This window comes from Polypterus senegalus, chromosome 1 (genome assembly GCF_016835505.1).
Source record: "Polypterus senegalus isolate Bchr_013 chromosome 1, ASM1683550v1, whole genome shotgun sequence".
NCBI classification, from domain to species: domain Eukaryota; kingdom Metazoa; phylum Chordata; class Cladistia; order Polypteriformes; family Polypteridae; genus Polypterus; species Polypterus senegalus.
The window spans coordinates 308,086,929-308,109,298 of NC_053154.1; the positions used below are offsets into that span (position 1 = coordinate 308,086,929).

The 22,370-nt window shown below is 40.4% G+C and overlaps 1 protein-coding gene across 1 annotated transcript; it reads left to right on the top strand.

The window, feature by feature from the left end:
* The first annotated feature begins 497 nt into the window (after positions 1–497).
* On the top strand, positions 498–10,673 carry LOC120514731 (CUB and zona pellucida-like domain-containing protein 1). Its single transcript, XM_039735247.1, has 4 exons — positions 498–918; positions 4,598–4,694; positions 4,792–4,984; positions 9,703–10,673. The coding sequence occupies exons 1-4, from the start codon at positions 677–679 to the stop codon at positions 9,846–9,848; spliced, it is 678 nt and encodes a 225-aa protein (XP_039591181.1). The 5' UTR covers positions 498–676; the 3' UTR covers positions 9,849–10,673.
* The last annotated feature ends 11,697 nt before the right edge of the window (positions 10,674–22,370 follow it).

The following is a 22,370-nucleotide window of genomic DNA, read 5'->3' on the forward strand; positions in this document are numbered from 1 at the left end:
GTTACACTTAGACAACTTCACGCTTCCGTTGGCTTGGACATTGGTGCTCTTACGACTATTCTTTAACTTTGCCACTTTTGTTTTCATCTCCTGATAGAGATACTTACTCATAGTAATCTTTTAAACTTCCTTTTTCTCCCATAAAAAGAACTAAGCTTGAGTAATGTTTCATGGCAACAAACACTAAAATGGGGGGCTCTGTGACAAAACGTGGGAGAGAACGGGGCAGTAATCGTGCTGGACATAAATAAACTTAAATGACATGATCTCTTTTTAAACTTGACCTGCTCTTAGTCTTTCCTTTGCCTGATTGAAGGTCCCGTCAGTGTCTTCCTGTTGTGTTTATGTTTTTTGTTCATATGACAGTCACATGATGGAGGGCAACCAATCATTGTGAAAGTCAATGACCATTTGGAACATGATAGTTATGTCTGTGCTTTGTATGTTTTATTTGGTTTGACTTTTTTAACATCCCCAGTATAATATTTAATACTTTTACTTGTAATTTCTTTTTCAGGATAATGGCACTGCCATAATTTTCCAGAATGAAATTTCAACTTTTGATTTTCCTAATCAAATTATAAGCAAAGAAAATCAGGTGGAGATTCCCTTCAGTTGTGCTTATCCAAATAAGGGTCAAGCGTCTGCTTCATTTAGTCCTCACAAGTCCAACTACATGTTCTCTGAAGCTGGCTTTGGGACCTTCACGTTTGTGTTTGAGTTTTATAACAGCGGCGACTTCACAAACATCATCGACCCCAGCGAGTACCCAGTCAAGGTGGAACTCGGGCAGATGTTGTACATGGGCATCAGTGTGAAGTCATCGCTGAACAACATCAAGCTGTTTGTCAACACATGCCGGAGTACGCCTCATGATGACCCCAATGACTCCATCTATTATGACATCATTTCAAATGGGTAAATCACATTTACACTTTTAGAAGTGTTTAATGGTACAGATTAGGCCCTTATCTTTAGGCGAGTTTCTTGGTTACCCTTTAAATTGCCAGATATTTCAATTCTCGGTCATTTCTGAGCTTCATTCTAAATCATAATAATGCTTTAAATTTAATTACATGGAAGTAATGACAAAATATATACAGTATTCATTGTTTAATGTGTAATTATCCAAAAATGACTCCACGTTCATTGTCCAAATATACTAAGGTGTGATACTGTTCAGATGTATTTGTGGGTCAGATCTTCTTGTGCTCTGAAAGCTGCACTGCTCCATTAGTCAGTCATTCACTTTGGTTAAGAGCAATTTTAGCTCATCACCATCCTCACCCTCTGAACTCGGTTAACTTGTTCACATTAATGTAATACATTTTGTAGACCGTTTGTCTGAGTTCTTACTGCAACATTACAGTGGAATTTGGACTTTGCCTGGATGTGTATAAAATGCAGATTTCTTTTCTGTAGCCATTACTTGTAAATCTGTTTTGTTGTTTAGGACTGTTAGCTAGCAAGTTGGACAGATTTTGTCCCAATTCATGATCCAAACAGATAACCTCCCAATTCCTATATAATCACCTGATATAATCATAGATCTGTTAGTAATCAAACCCAATTAGGCCCATACCAACTCAAACCCACCGTTGTCTTTCTCACATTTCTCACTTGGGCTCGATTATCCAGAAATATTGCTTGTAGAAATCTGGTTGTTCATGTTTGTGCACATTGGTACGTTTAAGGTAGAAGTGGACTTTTTGAAGTTCACTCGTTTACACTTTAGACTTCACCAATGTGAACACTAGGGGGTGCCAGAGAGCATCAACCTCCAGACGCAAAAGCCAAAAGGTTATCCGTGACTCAGAGAAGCAGACACCTTCTTTCCTTCTGACTAGTCTTCCCTTCTGGGAAAAGGTACTAACAACCAACCTGGACGGGAAACCAGTCCATCTCTGTCCTTCCGATAAGGCTTCCCTTCGTTTAAGGAACCACTTTCATCCTGATCAGGATCCCAGTCCATCCACTATGGCAGTCACACCAGGAACATCATAAGTGTTCACAATTTTACTGTTAGTCGGCATATGAACACTTTCATCTGTCGCACCTTTTAGGTCCCTCTTTCCTGGTAAATTTCCAGTTAGCTGCCAATTATATTTTCACTGTATTATCAGTCTTGAGTGAAGTGATTGTTGTCTAAGAACCTTCGTCATTTGATTGGCTTGGTGAATAAAAAGTCACTGCCTTCTAGATCTTTCTTCCTTAAAAGTGAGTAGAACTGAACAGTGTCAAATCATTGGACTTGGGTAGTTTATTAATAGCTCAGTCAAAGTAAGTGCATTAAGAAAATTAGACATTAATGTAACTTTTCATTGAGTATGTTTTTATTGATCATCATTTTGATGTTATGGCATATTGGACCTGTTGGATACCTTAAATAATGACTTTATTTCTGAAAAGCTATCATGATAACTGCCTCAGAGGTTCAATATTTATTATTACACCTTGAAAGTTTTTTTTTTTCTGCCATTCATTTATAGCAGCGGTTCTCAAACTGTGGGGCACTAAAGCTGTACAAGGGGGATGTTGAATAAATGCACAAGACATCAAAATTAATTTTTTACATTTTTATTTCAAATTTAAATTTGCAAGCATATAATCAAAACGACTGCATTATAACTAAAATTAAAATAAAACATTTCTAAGGCATTGATCTAATGACTCATATGTGCCTGCTTTAAAGTACACAGCCTGTCCAGGTTTGGTTTGATATTCGAGATATCGAGACACTCTGAGGTCCTTTTCTATTTGAAGTTTGTTTTTATCTGTTGTGTGGCGCCACTGCTGCTGCTTTTATAGTCATGTATTTTCAATCCAGAAAGTTCGAGACGTATCAGAATCTGTCGCGAACATTCGGGTAACAGTAGATCAGATGATAATGTGGCGCGACTGCACCACATTGGCTGCGTAGCCAATATTGCCAAATTGAGTTCAATAATTTACTGCGTATTGGGTTATTCTCATGATACAACTAACAGCGGTATACGTAATATTTGTCGGACGAAAATACGTTTATCTCGTGCAGATTGACTTCATCGGTGTCCTCGTTTACGAGATTTTTAAAAATTAAAACATATTTAATAGCTTCTTTACATAAAAAAAAATAAATAAGAATAAATCATTTATTCTTTGTTTTTGGGATTAGAATTACTACCAAAAACTACACAAGGAATCTTAACAGTTATTAAAGCACTTTAAAAAAAATAAATTGCAAATATTTCATCAAAGTTAGCCGAACACATGCAAATCTTATTGAAGTAAAAATGATAGGATACCGTGACACCGCACGAGTATCATACCTTTGTTAGTTGTTTCATGGGTTATTCTCATCTATCTTATATTATGCAGGGGGCGCAGAATTATTCCAGGTAGAAAAAGGGGGGGGGGCAAAATACGAAAGTTTGACCACTGATGTCCTGTGTCACCATCCAGATTTTCTTGTAACATTAACTGTTGGACTGATATTCTAACATTTTTTATGTAGAATATTCTGGAAAAAAAGCAGATCACCTACAGCTTGCAGGACTCTGGACCTAGCATACCCCAGTACAAAATACAAGAACTGTATGAAGATCATTAAAGAGGCCTGTAGCACATCACATAGCTGACCTAAACTTCTTATTCTGGTTGTTAAACCAAAGCAAGACTTCTGTCATAAAGTGTTATATATGCAGTCTTTACCTCAAAATATAAGCAGTGACTTTATTCATGTTAGATATGGACATATTGTCAATGGTTTGCTTAGAGAGGCAGCCAGACAATCGAAATGAAAATGACTATTAATACACAACTCATACACGTCATGCTCATACTCTGCCAGATCAGCCTTATGTTTCGAATAAAACAATGCTATTCATGCGTTATGGAATGGAAATGCTGTAGTTCTGTGGTATAGAAGGACACTGGCTTCTGTTTAAAGTCTACCTGTGTATTTACATGGACTCCAGTTTTCCCTCTCAGAACATAAAGATGCGTGTATCATGTTAATATTACCCACTATCAGGGCCAAGAGTGTGAGTAAGTGTGTCATGCGATAGACTGCTGCCCCATCCATTTTGAAGACTAAAAATAAATGAGAACTAAGAGAGGTTTCCTCATATCATCATTGTCCATATGATTCAAGATCGTTATCTTATATATAAACATTGACGTGTCGAAGTGTGTGTGTCTGTCTGTCCGGCCAGAAAGTGCGAGGGAACAGCATGAAGCTCAACGAAATCGACTCTGAGAACTACTGAGAAAAAAGAAACTCGCTAATACACAAGCGAGACGAGCACATTGGAAAAAAACGGAACCTCCGAGGACAGAGAAACTCATTTAGCCACTGATAGACAACGGAGGCGAGTACGTCGGCAAAATGAAACCACCAAGGAAAGAGAGCCTCACTTAGCTGTTAATGCACAACTAATGCGATTGATTGATTGAAATGCCAGAATCTGTGGTTTCTATGAGCCCGGGCTTTTTACAGCATGGGCTTACATAGCTAATCTAATATAAATGTGACACCACAGACACATTTCTCACTTGGTGCTAGAATGTTCTGTCTAATTGAACAATTGATTTATACATTGAATTGTGTCTCTTCTAGGTGTGTTAAAGATGACAGTGTAAAAATCTTTCCCACCAATCAGACTCAATTTAACTTTGGACTGGAAGCCTACAGTTTTATTGGAGGATACCAACAGGTAAGCGATGAGCACACATTCACTCATCCTTCCAAATATAATCATTTTATCGGCTTGTTGATTCTATCAAATGTTTACATGGTTGTTCTGCTTTTAGGTGTTCATCACCTGCAGTGTCATTCTCTGTGAAGCTGACAGTCCAGACACCCGATGCTCTCAGGGCTGCATTGAGAGCTCAAATATCCCAAATATCCCAAGCAGGAAGAGGAGGTCATTGTCTTTGGAGAGCCAGAAACACTTCATTTCCCAAGGACCCCTCTACCTTGCTGGGAAGACTCAATACAATAACAGTAAGGCTGAATCTGTTGTGTAGGTCTAAGTTAGTGAAGAATGCTTTCAGTGAATACCTTTTTACTTTGTCACAGACTGACTTACTTTTGTCATTTTGGCAACCATTAAGAAGAACAGTTCTTAATAATGGTAGCTATTATTGTATATGTTTCACCCAGCCACAGGGGTTGCACAAACTATTGCATTTCTTATTGCCAGTTTTAAGCTGAATAAATAGGGAGGGTGTTGTCAGGAAGGGCAATCTTTTGTAAAAATCAGCTAGAAAAATATGTGGTCAACAATACGAATTTCCATACCGGATCGGTCGAGGCCTGGTTATACAATGCCCGCCACCAGTACTGTTAGCATATGACACAGTGCCTAGAGAGGAGTTTTGGCTACTGCTGGCAGAAGGAGAAGGTGGGGGGGAGGCATGTCCAGGGTTGAGATGGGGGGCAGTTAAAAGAAGGTAAAGAGAGTGAAAGTGAGGGTAGGAATTTTGAATGATGGCTGTATGACTGGTTAGGGAAGAGAGTTAGCTGATGTGATGGAGTGAAAGAAAGCTGATATGTTGTGCTTGCAAGAGATCAAACAGAAGGAAAGTAAGGCCATGTGGTTTGGAGGTGGGTTCAAATTGTTCTGTCATAGTGTAGATGGGAGGAGAAATGGGGTAGGAGTTATTCTGAAGGAACAGTATGTCATGCTGTTTTGGAGGTGAAAAGAGTGTCAGACAGAGTAATGATTATGAAGCTGGAAATTGGAGGTGTGATGATGAATGTTGTTAGTGCATATGCTCCGCAAGTTGGGTGTGTAACGGGAGAGAAAGAAGATTTCAGAAGTGAGTTGGATGAAGTGATGGACACTGTACCCAAGGAACAGAAAGTGGTGATTGGAGTGGATTTCATTGGACATGGTGGAGAAGGGAACAGAGCAGACGAGGAGGTGATGGGTAGGTAAGGTGTCAAGGAGAGAAATGAAGAAGGTCAGATGACAGTGGATTTTGGAAAAATGATGGACATGGCTGTGGTGAATACGTTTTTTGAAGAAGAGGGAGGAACATAGTGTTACAAGACTGGAGGAAGATTCACACAGGTAGATTACATCCTGTGTGGGAGGTTCAGTCTGAACAAGATTGGAGACTGCAAAGTGGTGGCAGGTTACAATGTAGTTAGACAGCAGAGGATGGTGGTTTGTAGGATGATGTTGGAGATCAAGAAGAGGAAGAGAGTGAGGGCAGAGCCAAAGATCAAATGGTGGAAGTTGAAAATGGAAGACTGCAAAGTTGAGTTCAGGAAGGAGGTGAGACAGGCCCTGGGTGGCAGTGAAGAGTTACTAGACAGGTAGGCAACTACAGCAGAAGCAGTAAGGGTGACAACAAGAAGGGTGCTTGGCATGACATCTGGACATAGGAAGGAGGAAAAGGAAACCTGGTGGTGGAATGGGGAAATACAGGAGAATATACAGAGGAAGAGGATGGCAAAGAAGAAGTGGGATAGTCAGATGAAAGGAGTACAAGGACATAAGGCATAAGGTGAAGAGAGAGGTGGTGAAGGCTAAAGAAAAGGCATATGATGAGTTGTATGAGAGGTTGGACACTAAGGAGGGAGAAAAGGACCGGTGGGCTAGACAGCTGGGAAAGATGTGCAGCAGGTTAGGGTGAACAAGGATAAAGATGGAAATGTACTCACAAGTGAAGAGAGTGTGTTGAGCAGATGGAAAGAGTACTTTGAGAGAGTGATGAATGAAGAGAACGAGCGAGAGAGAAGGTTGGATGATGTGAAGATAATGAATCAGGAAGTGCGATGGATTAACAAAGAGGAAGTATGAAGCTATGAAGAGGATGAAGATTGGAAAGGCCGTTGGTCCAGATGACATATCTGTAGAAGCATGGAGGTGTTTTGGAGAGATGGCAGTGGAGTTTTTAACCAGGTTGTTTAAATGCAATCTTGAAAAGTGAGAGGATGCCTTTGGAGTGGAGAAGAAGTGTACTGGTACCGATTTTTAAGAATAAGGGGGATGTGCAGAGCTGTAATAACTACAGGGGGATAAAATGGATGAGCCAGACCATGAAGTTATGAGAAAGAGTAGTTAAAGCTCAGTTAAGGGGGGATGTGATGATTAGTGAGCAGCAGTATGGTTTGATGCCAACAAAGAGCACCACAGATGTAATGTTTGCTCTGAAGATGTTAATGGAGATTTATAGAGAAGGCCAGAAGGAGTTGTATTGCGTCTTTGTGGACCTGGAGAAAGCATATGACAGGGGTGCCAACAGGGATTGGCTCTGAGCCCTTTCTTATTTGCAATGGTGATGGACAGGTTGACAGGCAAGCTTAGGCAGGAGTCCCTGTGGACTGTGATGTTTGCTGATGACATTGTGATCAGTAGCAATAGTAGAAAGCAGGTTGAGGAGACCCCGTAGAGGTGGATATATGCTCTAGAGAGGAAAGGAATGAAGGTCAGTAGGACCACCAAGACAGAATACATGTGTGTACGTGAGAGGGAGGTCAGTGGAAGAGAGGTGAAAAAGAGAGTGCAGGCAGGGTGGAATGGGTGAAGAAGAGTGTCAGGAGTAATTTGTGATAGACGGATATCAGCAAGAGTGAAAGGGAAGGTCTACAGGATGGTAGTGACACCAGCTATGTTATATGGGTAAGAGACAGTGGCACTGACCAGAAAGCAGGAGACAGAGCTGGAGTTGGCAGAGGTAAAGATGATAAGATTTGAACTAGGTGTGACGAGGATGGATAGGATTAGAAATGAGGACATTAGAGGGTCAGCTCAGGTTTGATGGTTGGGAGTCAAAGTCAGTGAGGCAAGATTACGTTGGTTTGGACATGTGCAGAGGAGAGATGCTAAGTATATTGGGAGAAGGAGACTAAGGGAAAGCTGGCAGGGAAGAGGAAAACAGGAAGGTCTAAGAGAAGGTTTACGGGTGTTGTGTGAGGGGGACATGCAGGTGATGGGTGTAAACAGAGCAAGATGATGAGGAGAGGAAGATATGGAAACAGATGATCCACTATGGTGACCCCTAATGGGAGCAGACGAAAGAAGATTATTGTATATGTGTCTGTGAACTTTTTTATACAGTTTCACTTCAAAACTAACTCGATTATAATAAATAGTATTTATTGTTGTCATATGAGACAACCAAGGGTAAATAAGGGAAGGCAGACAATGAAATTGAATAATGTTTTATATACCATTATAAGTCAAACTGTGCAATAAATCAGTGTCAAACAATGGCACCTGGTTGTCATTACCTTTTATAAATATCAAAACAATTGTATATTTGTGAACATTAAGGACCCAAAAATAGTATATTTCTTAAAAAAATAAAACAATTACAGTTCTGAATGCATGGAGTGAGCACAATTTAAGGTAAACAAGGAAAAATAAACACTGTATGCTGCCTTTCTAGGCTTAAATAAAGAGCCAATGTCCTCTTTACACGTTGGGTTGACTGCCCACTTTCATAGCTGTATATTTCCTTAAGTCCTTACATTATTACCTAAATCACTCAGTCTCTGTCCTCCTTACACCAATTGACCACAAGTCACGATTGATGTTGTGGCTCTGAACTCAACTGTCCACTGAGGTGGTTGCCTTACGCCCAAAGTTTGGTTTATTCTGGTGAAATCCCCTGGGACTGCCTTTATGGGTTAGCAATGTGCCCTGGAAGCCCTGAGCTCATCCTTGTGGAGCTCCATCTGGTGAACTCTGTTTATTATGTAATGTTCACCATCTGATTCCCTTTAAATGGGCAGAGAGCCTGTCCTCTCCTGTGTATGGCGGCTGTACATATAGCATAGACCAGTGATTCGTAACCTTTTTTGAATCTTTAAGAATCTTATGAAAGCTATGGACCCCCCTTCCCCAGAAATATTCACATAAATACAACTTTTCATGTAATGAATATAAGGTACTTTATTTATCGAGAATTAATTGTCTCATACATATATGACATACACAAAATATTATTAAATTTTATTGTAAACACTCAATTATATGCAAAAGTAATAGCCACTCATTATAGTTATGAAATACAATCCTTTTGAGCAAATTAAAACAGATCTACTACTACAATGTTTTCTACTACCATTACTACTACTACCACTACTACATCTATTCTAAGTCAACAGTACCAGTCTGTACAGTGAATATAAATCTTAATTTTTATCTGACACTCACGGACCCCCTGAAACCCATCCATAGACACCCCTAGGGTTCCAATGACATCAGGTTAAGAACCCCTGGCCTAGATGCTTCTCTAGTTAACATTACGCAGCTTGGGGGACAGTCTAATACGTTACCTTTTGTTCACCCCTTTCATTTTCCTAAATTTATTCCCCTCAAGTTATTACTCTTTAGCAGCTGCCTCTTTTGAAAAAGGCAAACACTGCCCCCGTAGTGGTGTTTGCCCTGGCATGCGCATGAACACTAAAACACCAATCTTTAATTTAATATTGTTCTTTATCAGTATGCAGCTGTGAATTTACCCTTGGGATTAATAAAGTATCTATCTATCTATCTATCTAGCAATCATGCAGTCCTCTTTTATGTCAGCCCCACTGTTCAGCAGTTCCAGTCCTGATTGGACCCCCCTCTACAATGTTTTTTTCTGAATTGTCTTGGGATGTTGGTGACTATGGACATTAACTATATAAAATAATAAGTCTATGTTTGTATTCAGTACATTTTATTAATTAACATCATTTTTCTTTCCTATTTTTCTTTACAGATTTAGGCCAGAATCTGAGTCTGAACACTTTGGTGCTAGCAGTGGCATTCATTGTAGCAGTGGCCATTTTCGCTGGTGCCCTGGTTTACAAGGCAAAAATGTCAAAGGTGGTCAGATATGAAAGCCTTCCTTCATCAGGTTTTTGAATATCTTGACAATGGCGTCTCACTGGAGTTGATTTCTGAGGTGAAATGAGAGTGAAAAAGGTGCCCTCAGCTTCAATTTAAATGGATGTGGTGATAATTGCATTAAAATCAGGTTCAGGTTTAAAGACACACTTTAAAATTAACATTAAATTTTCTTTTTCTTTTTAATCAGTCTGAAAGAAATCAAACACAGACAGTAAATACGCATAGTACTTATTTCTTCATATTTAATTTCAGCTCAACTTCAGGGTTTTTCGAAATGCCAAAGTTCTACTTTAACTACCATGTCTATAGATTGGGTGAGGTGCTGCACTGGTGCTTCCTGGAGCCATCATCTTAGGTTCAAATCCCTCAAGTGAAGTTCTCTTTGAGTTTCCCTCCCACATCCCAAAGATGTGCATTGGGGGTCAATGTAGCCATCAACATGGGCACCTCATGTGAATTTGAGTGGATCCAGCAATGGACTGGCACCCTGTTCCACTCTAGTGCCTGGTGCTTTGCTCCACTGTGCCCTTAAATTGGATTACATGTGTCTAATAATGTTATGTTTGCTGTGTTAGATTAGACACACTGAAGATGTGTAAAGAACTTTGGTCCCAATGTGTCAAGAGGGTATCAGCAACAGAAGTAAAGCTGGCTATTAAAGTCTTCTTCATTGATTTTGATTCCATATGTTTGAATGATGTTGTCTTCTAAGTGTCCTTCTCCTGTCTTCTAACTCAGACGTTGGCATTTACTGTTATGTCCTTGGTATAATCTCAAGAGATTTTTTAAAATATTAGTGTACTGTCTAAACATCTGATTAAAAATTCTGAAATATCAAAATGTCTACTGGGTGTTATTTGTACAATAAAACATTCAAGCTAACTGAGAAACGGACCAGAACAACTGCAATAAATGAAGAGGGGTGTTTATTTGGGATTCTCTTTAAAATATGATACAAAGCCATCCTTATGATCATTTTTTCACACTCCAACTTAAGCACCTCAGCACCTTAGACACCTGTTAGAGTTGTGATGGGTGGGAGGTTGAAGGAGACCACCAGTAGTCTTTATCTCTAACCCAGCCAAGGGGGATTTCAAGCAAAGGAGCCAAAACGTTTGAGCAGTCCCACTACCATCTCCCATTTGCCTTGAATAAAGCCCACCTCTCCATCCACTTCATGTGTGAGGGATGAACCAGCATCTCAGCTTGTGTGAAGCCCACCCCCTTACCAGGCCAGAAGGCCTTGATAATGGAAGGTCACAGAGAAAATAACAATTCTTCCTTTTCATGCCAGAACCTGGATGTGGAAGGACATTACTGCGGGGCTGGCGTTGTGCCTGCTATGGGCAAAGCATCCCCTTTTATACTGGCAGCAGCATTATGGATTCCTGCAGGGCAGCATGGGAGTTTTGGCCCCATGGATCTGCCTTACCTCAATGGAGGTACTTTGTTTAACAGGAATACCTGAATACGGACTGTCTGTGTGTAGTTTTAGGGTTCAGTGACACGCCCTACAGGCCATACATAATATTACTTTTTCCACTATACAGTGCCCTCCATAATGTTTGGCAAATAGACACAATTATTCCTAGATTGATCCCACTGCTCCACAGTTTAAAATTATAGCTCAGACAATTCAGACATCGTCATTGAAGTGCAAGATGAGTGACTTTAATTTCAGGGGATTTGCAGACATTTCGGTCACGCCATGTAGAAATGCCTTTTTTATCTCATGGCCCCCACATTTCAGAGCAGCAATAATGTTTGTGACAATTGGCGTCACGGGTGTTTGTGATTTATCAGGTGGGCATCATGGCTTCATCACATACCTCGGCCTGCTTCTCGCCTTTATAGACTAAAGTTCCTATTGTTCAACTTGAGAACAAGGGCTGTGCCAAGGAAAGTCAAAGAAGCCATTATGAGACTGAAAAACAAGAATAAAAATATTGGAGATATCGGTGAAACCGTAGGATGGCCTAAATCAATTGTCTGGAATATCATTAAGAAGAAAGAACGCACTGGTGGGCTCACTAATCGCAAAGGGACTGGTAGGCCAAGGAGGACCTCCACTGCTGATGACAGAAGAATTTTCACTGTGGTAAAGAAAAAGCCCCCAATGCCTGTCTAACAGACTAGAAACAGTCTTCAGGGGGATGATGTGGATGAGTCAGAGACGACTATCAGCAGAAGACTTCATGAAAAGAAATACTGAGTCCAGACTGCAAGATACAATACAATACAATACAGTTTATTTTTGTATAGCCCAAAATCACACAGGAAGTGCCGCAATGGGCTTTAACAGGCCCTGCCTTTTGACAGCCCCCCAGTTTTGACTCTCTGAGAAGACAAGGAAAAACTCCCAATAAAAACCTTGTAGGGAAAAATGGAAGAAACCTCGGGAAAGGCAGTTCAAAGAGAGACCCCTTTCCAGGTAGGTTGGGCATGCAGTGGGTGTCAAAAGTAGGGGGTCAATACAATACAATACACAGAACAGAACAATTCCTTAAGACAGCATAATAATAAAAATTTTAGAAGTACGGTTTAACAGTAGATGATATGACATAATTAGGTTTGGATATTTTTAGAGTCCTGGAGACCTCATCCATCTAGCTGCCTCCCCATTTGGCCATGCCACGGCTGAAACGTTGCTCCGATGAAAGGACCCCTCTTTCCCATGATTCCTGTGATCCTCCATCAGGGATGACTTTACCTTAGGCAGGCAAGCAACTTGGCAGGTGGGCCGTGGCACCAATTGCCACATTTGGGTACAGAGAAAAGAAACAGAATAGGTGAGGGTTAGTATTAAAATATAATTATCATGTTACTTATGTTTTAGTGCTAATGACTAACAACAGAGATGCAGTCTGTACAGTTAATCAGCAGCTCTAGTCAGGATATGCTAAACTGAAGTAGTGAGTCTTCAGCTGGGATTTAAAGGCTGAGACCGAGGGGGCATCTCTTATGGAAGCAGGAAGACCATTCCACAGTTTAGGGGCACTGTAAATAAAAGCACGACCTCCCACTGTTATTTTATTAATCCTTGGAATCCTAAGCAGACCGGCATCTTGAGATCTTAATGTGCGCTCAGGTTTGTAAGTCATGATAAGTTCAGACAAGTAAGCCGGACCTTGGCCATTTAATGCTTTGTATGTTAAAAGGAGGATTTTGAAATCAGCCCTAAACTTAACTGGGAGCCAGTGTAAGGATTTAAGAACTGGAGTTATGCGTTCATATTTTCTTGTTCTTGTAATAATTCTTGCAGCCGCATTTTGGTTTAACTGGAGGCTGAATAGAGAACAGTTTGAACAGCCAGTGAACACCGCATTGCAGTAGTCAATCCTACTAGAGATAAATGCATGAATTAATTTCTCATAATCCTGTTTATTTAGAAAGCGCCTTCATTTCCTAACATTTTTAAGATGGAAAAAACATGTTTTGGACGACTTTTTAATATGCACTTTAAATGACATGCTAGAATCAAAGATAACTCCTAGATTGCGGGCTGATTCACTAAAATTAATTGGGATTCCAACTTAGTTAAATGACGACAAAATATTGCTGTGATCAGCGTCATTCCCTCCAACAATTAACATCTCTGTTTTATCTGTATTTAAAGACAAGGAGCTCTCATTCATCCATTCCTTTAATTCACTAACACAACTAATTAAAGACAACATCGGAGAAACTTCATTTGATTTAAATGAAAGGTATAACTGGGTGTCATCTGCATACGAGTGAAAATTAACATTATGTTTCCTAATGAGAGATCCCAGTGGAAGCATGTAAAGTGACAACAGAAAACAAGATGGAGACCAGTAGTTAGCTGAAATAACAAAATGGCCGGATTACAACTTCCCTTGGAGAAATTTGACTTTTTATAGAAGTTCTTTAAATAAATAAATATATAGATAAATAGTTACATAAATATATAGATAGATACATACAAATATACTGTATATATATATATATATATATATATATATATATATATATATATATATAGTGACAGATTGGGGCTTTGTCGTCCCCTTGAACCATCAGACTATACGTCAGACACCAGATAAAAGTCCAAAATGACTTTATTTTATTATAATAATGTGCACAAAACACCCTCCTCTCCACAATACTCATAAATAAATCAATTCTCCAATAAACAATAATCAATCCTCCTCTCCCAGACACGTTGCCACCCTGCCACCAAGCTCAGCTCGTCTGTCTGGGATTTTCCAGAGTCATTTATAGTTCGTGACCCAGAAGTGCTTCTGAACCCTCAGTCCATGTGACTTCTTAGCACCAATCAAAAACTCTTCTTTTTCATCCCGGAAGCATGTCATTCCTTCTGTCCACGTGACTGGGACGTACTTCCGGGGTGCAGGGAAAATAGATGTCCTTGTGCCATACTGCAGTGACTCCTGGTGGTCCCCATTGTTAGCCAGCAGGGCTGTGAATAAAAACTTTATTGTCCATAATTCCCTGCTGGCATTCGGGGCACCTCCATGCTGCAAGGAGGGTTCCATCTAGCGGCCTGGGGTTATTGGTCGGGATGAATGACTGGCCATATCTCACAATATATATATACTATATATATATATATATATATATATATATATATATATATACTATATATATATATATATATATATATACTGTACATATATACTGTATATATATATATATATATAGTCACAAAAATAGCCACGAGACATTGGAAAGGTTTGGGGCAGCCATCCGTATAATATTTCCAGGCTGCAAAATCTGTCAAAAGACAAAGACATGTTCATACAAATGAGTCCAAAACAGAACTGAGTATCTTCTCTAAGATGAGAGCTTTTAAACCCTCAGGGGGGCTCGTTTTAAGTCAACCTTCCTTTGCATCAGTCCACACCACAGTGTTAAGGGGCACTCTTCTTTGTCAAATTACTCAAGGGCGCTTTCTCTGAGAAGCAAGGCACAAACCAGTGGTAACACCCAGCTAAGCCAAGAAATGCTTGGACCTGCCGTTTGGTTCGTGGACGGGGCCATTTCAAAATGGCATCTATTTTGGACCACTGTGGCGTCACAGTATCACGACCCACCAGGTAGCCTAAATATTTGGATTCCTTCAACCCAAAATGCTGGAATAGATGACGACATCATCTAGGTGGGTAGTACGAGTTATGGGGCTGTAGCACTTTGTCCACTAGACGCTGAAAAGTCAGAGGGGCCCCATGTAACCCGAATGGAAGGACACAATACTGTCAGTGTCCACTAGGTGTGCTAAACACTGTCTTGACCTTCGGTCATGTCAAGTGTGGTCAAATATTCCGCCTGCCCCAGCCTCTCAAGGAGGTCGTCTACTAGAAGCAAAGAATATAAGCGTCAAATTGGGAAGCCTGATTAAGTTGACGGACGTCGTTGCAAAACCTCCAACTCCCATCGGGCTTAGAAATCAAGACTACCGGACTGGACCAGTAACTATAACTCTCCTCTATGACTCTTAAGTCCAGCATGCACTTGATTTCAAGTTCCACTTCATTCTTCTTTGCCTCAAGAAGACGATAGGGGCACTCTCGGACTATAACCCCTGGTTTGGTCACAATGTTGTGTGCAATCAGAGAGGTCCTTCCGGGGTTTTCATCTACCACCTCCAGGACGAACGAGATAGCTGCTTCGAGCTCTCGTCTCTGTCGGGTGTTTAAGTTAGAACCAAAGTTAAGGGTGTTATGTCTGAGGAAAGGGTGGGATTTCCCAAGAATGGTCTGCAAGAAATTAGGGGAGAAAATTAGCACACTTCGCCACCCCTGGTCTGGCGTGGAACTGCATTTATTCAGGCCCTTTGGTTGTCCCCTAAACACGCGTGTGTGACTATTTATATATATATATATATATATATATATATATATATATATATATATATATATATATATATATATTGTCAGAATAATGACAAAAAGACATCATGAAGGTTTGGGGCAGCCACCCATACAATATATCCTGGCTGGAAAATGCTTTTAAATAATTGTGATATGTTCACAAGTAGGAGTCCAAAACAGAACAGAAAGTCTTTGAGTTAAGATGGCAGTTTTAAGGAAGAGACGTCATCTCTAGGGCTGGAACTGGAAGTGATGCCATCGCTGGGTCTGGAACCGGAAGTGATGTCAACAGTGCCACTAGAACCTGGTGGGATTTCCCAAGAGTGGTCTGCAAGGATAGATATATATATATATATATATAGTGAAATAAACTGACTCCAGTCGTGATGAAGTGTTGGGGAAATACCCCGTATATTGTCCGATGGGCGAGGTCAAACAAAAATGATGAGCAAAAGGGCTCAAAGTAAAGCATTTATCTGATAACAGATACAAGGCAAACGGGGCTATTTATACTAAAAAAAAAGGGATACGGGAAATTTAAAAAAGGAGGTGACATCTTTGTGACAAAGGATATGATGTGACCTCAGCAGGGTACAGAAGAGGAAGTGGAGTTTGAGTGCTGGAATGGGTGCCTGTATGGTTATTTGTCTTCTTTGCAGCTGAGAAGAGAGGGAGAGAGACGTTAGTACATTTCACTAACCCTTCATCTCGCGATGTTTTCTTTACCGTAGTGTTTGTTGACTGCTTCAGAATTGCGAGTGTGTGACAATATAGTATATATATATCCACACATACTATGGCCTGAACGCACACCAGAATGACTAAAAAGAAAGAAAATTTAACAAGAAAGAAAACTCCTGACTTGGCAATCCCAGTCCCAAAGAGGCACTAATCAAGTGTATTGCTTTTGGTATAATGGGAAAGGCACTATATAAATAAAACATATATTATTATTTTCTTTAATTAATACTAAAGGATCTCCAGTAGTGTTTCTTGATACACTGCTGCTGAATGATTTGTTGGCCGAAAGTCCTCAGTGTTAGTGTGTCATAGTGTGGATTGTACGTTGACATGACAAACATATTAAACCACAAACATTATGAATATGATGAACAGAATGCATTGTAGTTTCATTTTAAGGGGGCCAGTGTTGCATATTTGCACTAAATATTCTTTTTATTTCTGTTTTCAGCTATCTGCTGTCACTTCTCAGGATTAGACACCAAAGCACAGTAAAAATCAGAGATGTAATTCCTTCTCTGCATAAAAAAGCATTAACTCTCATGCCCAAAAATGCAAAGGAAAAGAGTAAATAAAGTAAGTAAGCAAAGTTTATTTATAAAGAGCTTTTCTTCACAGTCAAATAAAAGAAAAAAGCAGTTATAAAAAATTCAGATGTGAGCATCGTAGGCTTTCTGATCTAGGAACCAAGTTACCCGAACTATTCGATAACATTTCAGTAATTATTTACCATTGTGATGCTGATCTTTCTGATCATAAAATAGGTCATTAAAATAGCAATTGATGAAAAGAAATCATAATTAATTGCAGAATTACGGTATTTGCCACAATTCTCAGGATATTATCAAAAATTACTTTGAGGGTTCCTCTAGAGTGCCTCTTTCTCTTGCGTGATTTGGCTCAAAAACTAATCAGCACCTCGTCATCTCTCATCTATCGAGTTTGGCATTGTTCAGTATTTTTTAGCTCTAGACTGTCCTCAACAAACCGTGACATGCACACACCCATCATTAAGATGTTGATGTTTTTTGTATCAGGAGACCCTAAAATGTCAAGATCTGTCGAAAACCGTAGATCGAAATTTTTGACAAATCTAAATGTGAAGGACAGTTGTACGTTACTTTGCTGATTGTACACTTGCTGGCCTAATTCTTCGGTTAGAAAAGAACCGCAGCTACACCAGAGAGTAGATAACACCCTTTTCCAGCTTGCTTCAAGTACTTTAATAGATTTGTATATGTAAGTCTATGTGTGGTATCTAAGCAAAAATAAATGAATACAGTAAGTGAACAAATACAAATTAAATACATATATGCACATAACTAATTAAATGTTACATAGTATTCAGGAAGAGCAATGTTAAACATCACTCAACTTTACGTATTGTTTAATCAAACCAGTAGGTGCCACAATTAACCAGAATAAAAGGTACGGCGTAACACCCAAGACGGTATTCGTTTACAAAAAAAACCCCTTTACGTTTAATACTGTGTCAGGGATGCCAGGGGCGACGACCCGGCCGGGATGCCTTGGAGGACTGGAAGAGGGCGTGCGCCCACCTTGGACCACGAGGGGGCCACCACTCTGGTTGCTTTGGGGGCCACGGGTAGAGGGCTTGGAAGTCCAACCCTGTAAGGGCCCGTGGTCACCACCAGGGGGCGCCCCAATGCCTTGGGAACACTGGACCTCAGCACTTCTGCCACACCAGGAAGTGCTGGGGGGAAGAGAAGCAGGGACACCCGGAGTGCTTCTGGGAGTACAGCCGGCACTTCCACCATACGGGGACGTGTCGACGGGTGATAGCCGGGGAGCACCTGGAACATATCCGGGTGTGGAGAGAGTGGAGGTGGACAGAAGACAGGCAGACATGTTGTAATTCCACCACCACACGTTTATTCACAATATATACAAAGTTTAAGTGCACACACAACCCCACAAGTCCCCAAAGTCCAGGCCTCTCACACACGCTGCCTTTCTTCGGGCCGCCTCCACTCTCGAACACATTTCAACGTCCTGGAGCGAAGTAAAGTACAGCGCATCTCTCCCAAAAGGTCAACAGTGCACAGACTTAACAATATGTTCATTCGCAAACAGCAAACATAGCCATAATGGCGCTTTTGTATACTTGCACTGACTGTCAACATAAGTTGCAACTTTAACTAAGATATTAAGTTACAGTGAACGCTGCAAAAAAGGAAATGACTTACTTTGTCAGTAAAGCACAACACACAGTTACAAAAGGTAACAGCAAACCGCAACTTGGAAAAACGCAAACAAGCAGGTAGAGACTGTGAGCATGTTACAATTCAGGAAGAAAACGCTGTGCATGGGCAATAGTCTTGTGGGGTGTGCCTTGCCTAGGTTCAGCATAAAGCAGGGAATTTTGTACACTAAAGCTTTCACTTCTCTTGCATAGATGATAGGTTATGGTGTGGGAGGGCACAAAGCAAAAATAAAATAAAAATATATTAACAAAAACTACGCAAAAGCTTATATAAAAGTTTGTCTTAAGGTGGGCTTTAAACCGACTGCACCAGTCTCAGTGCAGGAGGAAGACAGTCTGGGCACAACAGATTGTAATGTTCACCATCTGATTCCCTTTAAATGGCCAGAGAGTCTGTCCTCTCCTGTCTATGGTGGGTGTACATATAGCAAAGACCTTTTTGAGTCACAGACCACTTTAAGAATCTGATGAAAGCTATGGAACCCACTTCCCTAGAAATATTCACATAAACACAATTTTGCATGCAATGAATAGAAGGTACTTTATTTATCAAGATTTAATTGTCACATATATATATATGACATACCATCTATCCATCCATTATCCAACCCGTTATATCCTAATTACAGGCTCATGGGGGTCTGCTGGAGCCAATCCCAGCCAACACAGGACGCAATGCAAGAAACAAACCCCGGGCAGGGCGCCAGCCCACCGCAGTATATGACATACACAAATTATTATTAAACTTTAACATAAACAATCTAAAAAAACACTCCATTTTGTGCAAAAAGTCATGGCCACTCATTATAGTTATGAAGTACAACCCTTTTGTGTAAATTAAAACAGATCTACTACTACTACGTTTCTACTGCCATTACTGCTACTACTACATCTACTCTAAATCAACAGTACCAGGCTGTATAGTGAATATAAATCTTAATTTTTATCTGACCCTCTCGTACCCCCTGAAACCCATAGATCCCCTAGGGGTCCAAGGACATCAGGTTAAGAACCCCTGGCCTAGATGCTTCTCTAGTTAACATTTCACAGCTTGGGGAACAGTCTAATAAGTTACCTTTTGTTCTCCATTTTCATTCTCCTAAATTTATTTCTCTTCAGTTATTACTCTTTAGCTACCTCTTGTGAAAAAGGAAAACACTGCCCTCTAGTGGTGTTTGCCCTGACATGCACATGAACACTAAAAATTACATCAATCATTCAGTCCACTTTTATGGCAGCCCCTCTGTTCAGCAGTCCCAATCCTGATTGGACCCCCGCTACAATATTTTTTGTGAATTGTCTTGGGACGTTGGTGACTATGGACATTAACTATATAAAATAATAAGTCTATGTTTTTATTCAGTACATTATATTAATAAATATCTTTTTCTTTCCTATTTTTCTTTACAGATTTAGGGCAGAATCTGAATCTGAATCTCCTCTGATTCCCGCAGGGCAGCATGGGACATGGAGTCCGTATCCTCAGCCCTGTTGGGTACCATGGGTGCCGCCAGGGGGAGCTCACCAAGATTCAGGGGGATATTATGAGTACGTCAACCCGGAAGTACTTCAGGGTCACACGCACAAGAGCACTTCCGGGACGATTAACACTAGAATTACCAGAGCCTACGAAAAAACTCGTAATTCCGTCCCACCTTAAACTGCTTCTTAAATCCCTTCACACCTCTCCGCCAGCGCCCTTTGTCTTCTAAATGTGCTGATAAAGAGAAGCCGGCTATTCCATCCCCCCACCAATTTAGAACGTGCACGAACTTCTCTCAGCTCATGCCTTGATTGAGTATCTGGGAGTGAAGTGGAGTTTTAGAGTGGAAATAATAGATCGTTGTTTGGAACACACGCATTTCATGTCTGTTCCGTTTCTACAGTAATCTGTGTCAACACATTGTTAAAACAGAAACGTTTTTATATTCTAGTAGTAGATGACAAAATGTCGGCATAAACTATATAATGTATGAAACCTGAAGTCCAAATAGCAAAGAAACATTTTCACAAGAATAACACAATTGCTCTTTTATTCAAAAATATAACTGCAGAAACAAAAAGCCGCCTTAACATGCAACATTGACACCAGTTTATTGTAACTGTCTCCGTGGTTCAATAAAGTCAGCCCCTGCTTGGGAATCAAGAGGTCACGAGTTTGATCCTGCGCCCCTCTGTTTTGAGAAGTAAACTGCTCTTATTCTTACTGTTTTAGAATAAAAGCATACATTTGATTTCAGTCTGTAACAGCCGGTGCAATTTATGATCCTTGTAAAGGTTAGCTTTTTTTTTTATTCACTTTTCATTCTCTCAGTCGCGTTCAGAATCAATCCATACAACCCCATCTGACACGGCTGTTTTCACTAAAGACGCGCTATAGCTCTGCAGTGTACCACGATGCATACTAACGCTACCCCCCCGGTTCTGACACACAAACGCTGGCGAAGCTGCCTTCTTCGTATCTCACCGTCACTTGCTTTTCTTTTATTCAGTTTTATTGAGTGTTCCTGCCAGTCCCGCATGTTGCTGTATGCTGTTTCTTTTGTACTCCAGGACATGCAGAGGAAAGAATGGTAAAGACCAGTAACTTCGGCGCTATATGCAATCATCAGACACTCCCCATCTGCCCGTGTCGTTCAAACACAGGAACATATATTGGTGTAAAAGTATAACAAAAGTGCACTTTTATTCAAGTGCACTTTTTCCATCGCCTTTTCCTGTAAGAAGCAATGTCTCTCTATGCTGTGGTTTCTATTACACACCTGAAAGAAAGAGACAATACATGTGAACATATCCAGCATACAGCAACATGCGGGGACTGGCAGGAACACTCAATAAAACTGAATAAAAAGAAAATCAAGTGACGGTGAGATACGAAGAAGGCAGCTTCGCCAGCGCCTGTGTGTCAGAACCGGTGGGGGCGTTAGTATGCATCGTGGTACAACGCAGAGCTATAGCGCCTGTATTCTGTTTCTTTTGTACTCCAGGGCACGCAGAGGAGAGAATAGTAAAGAGCAGTAAGTTCGGCGCTATATGCAATCATCAGACACTCCCCATCTGCCCGTTGTTTTGTTATACTTTTCAATACTTTTATACTGCTCAAACGGGCATGCTCAAAAATACACGTGTAATGCCACGAAAAGTGCACGCAGACACTTCATTTCGCAAACAAAACAAGTGCACTTTTATTCAAAACTACCTGTATAACCAAGAAAAAGAAAGCAAGTTACAGTAGGCGATTGATACGACAGCTTGCATGGTGCAATGCTAAGAAGTGCAGATTTTCATTCCGTGCTATATAAAATCATCACATTCAAATATTAACAGTTCCCACACACCCAAGGACCGTCCTTCCTACATTTACGACACGTGTACTTGTTGCCGTGTACACACCTCTCTGTGCTATGGTTTCTATTACACTGAATGAGCACCTGACACTGTACTTTCTTCCCTGGGGGAAGGTCCGCATCAGAGAATTTCCAGTTCCTGCATAAATTCACACCCGATCTGACGCTGTTCGTTTTCAAATAATATTGCATTAGTGCGATTATATTTTCACATATATTGTCTCTTTCTTTCAGGTGTGTAATAGAAACCACAGCATAGAGAGAAGTGTGTACATTGCTTCTTACAGGAAAAGGCGATGGAAAAAGTGCACTTGAATAAAAGTGCACTTTTGTTATACTTTTACACCAATATATGTTCCTGTGTTTGAGCGAC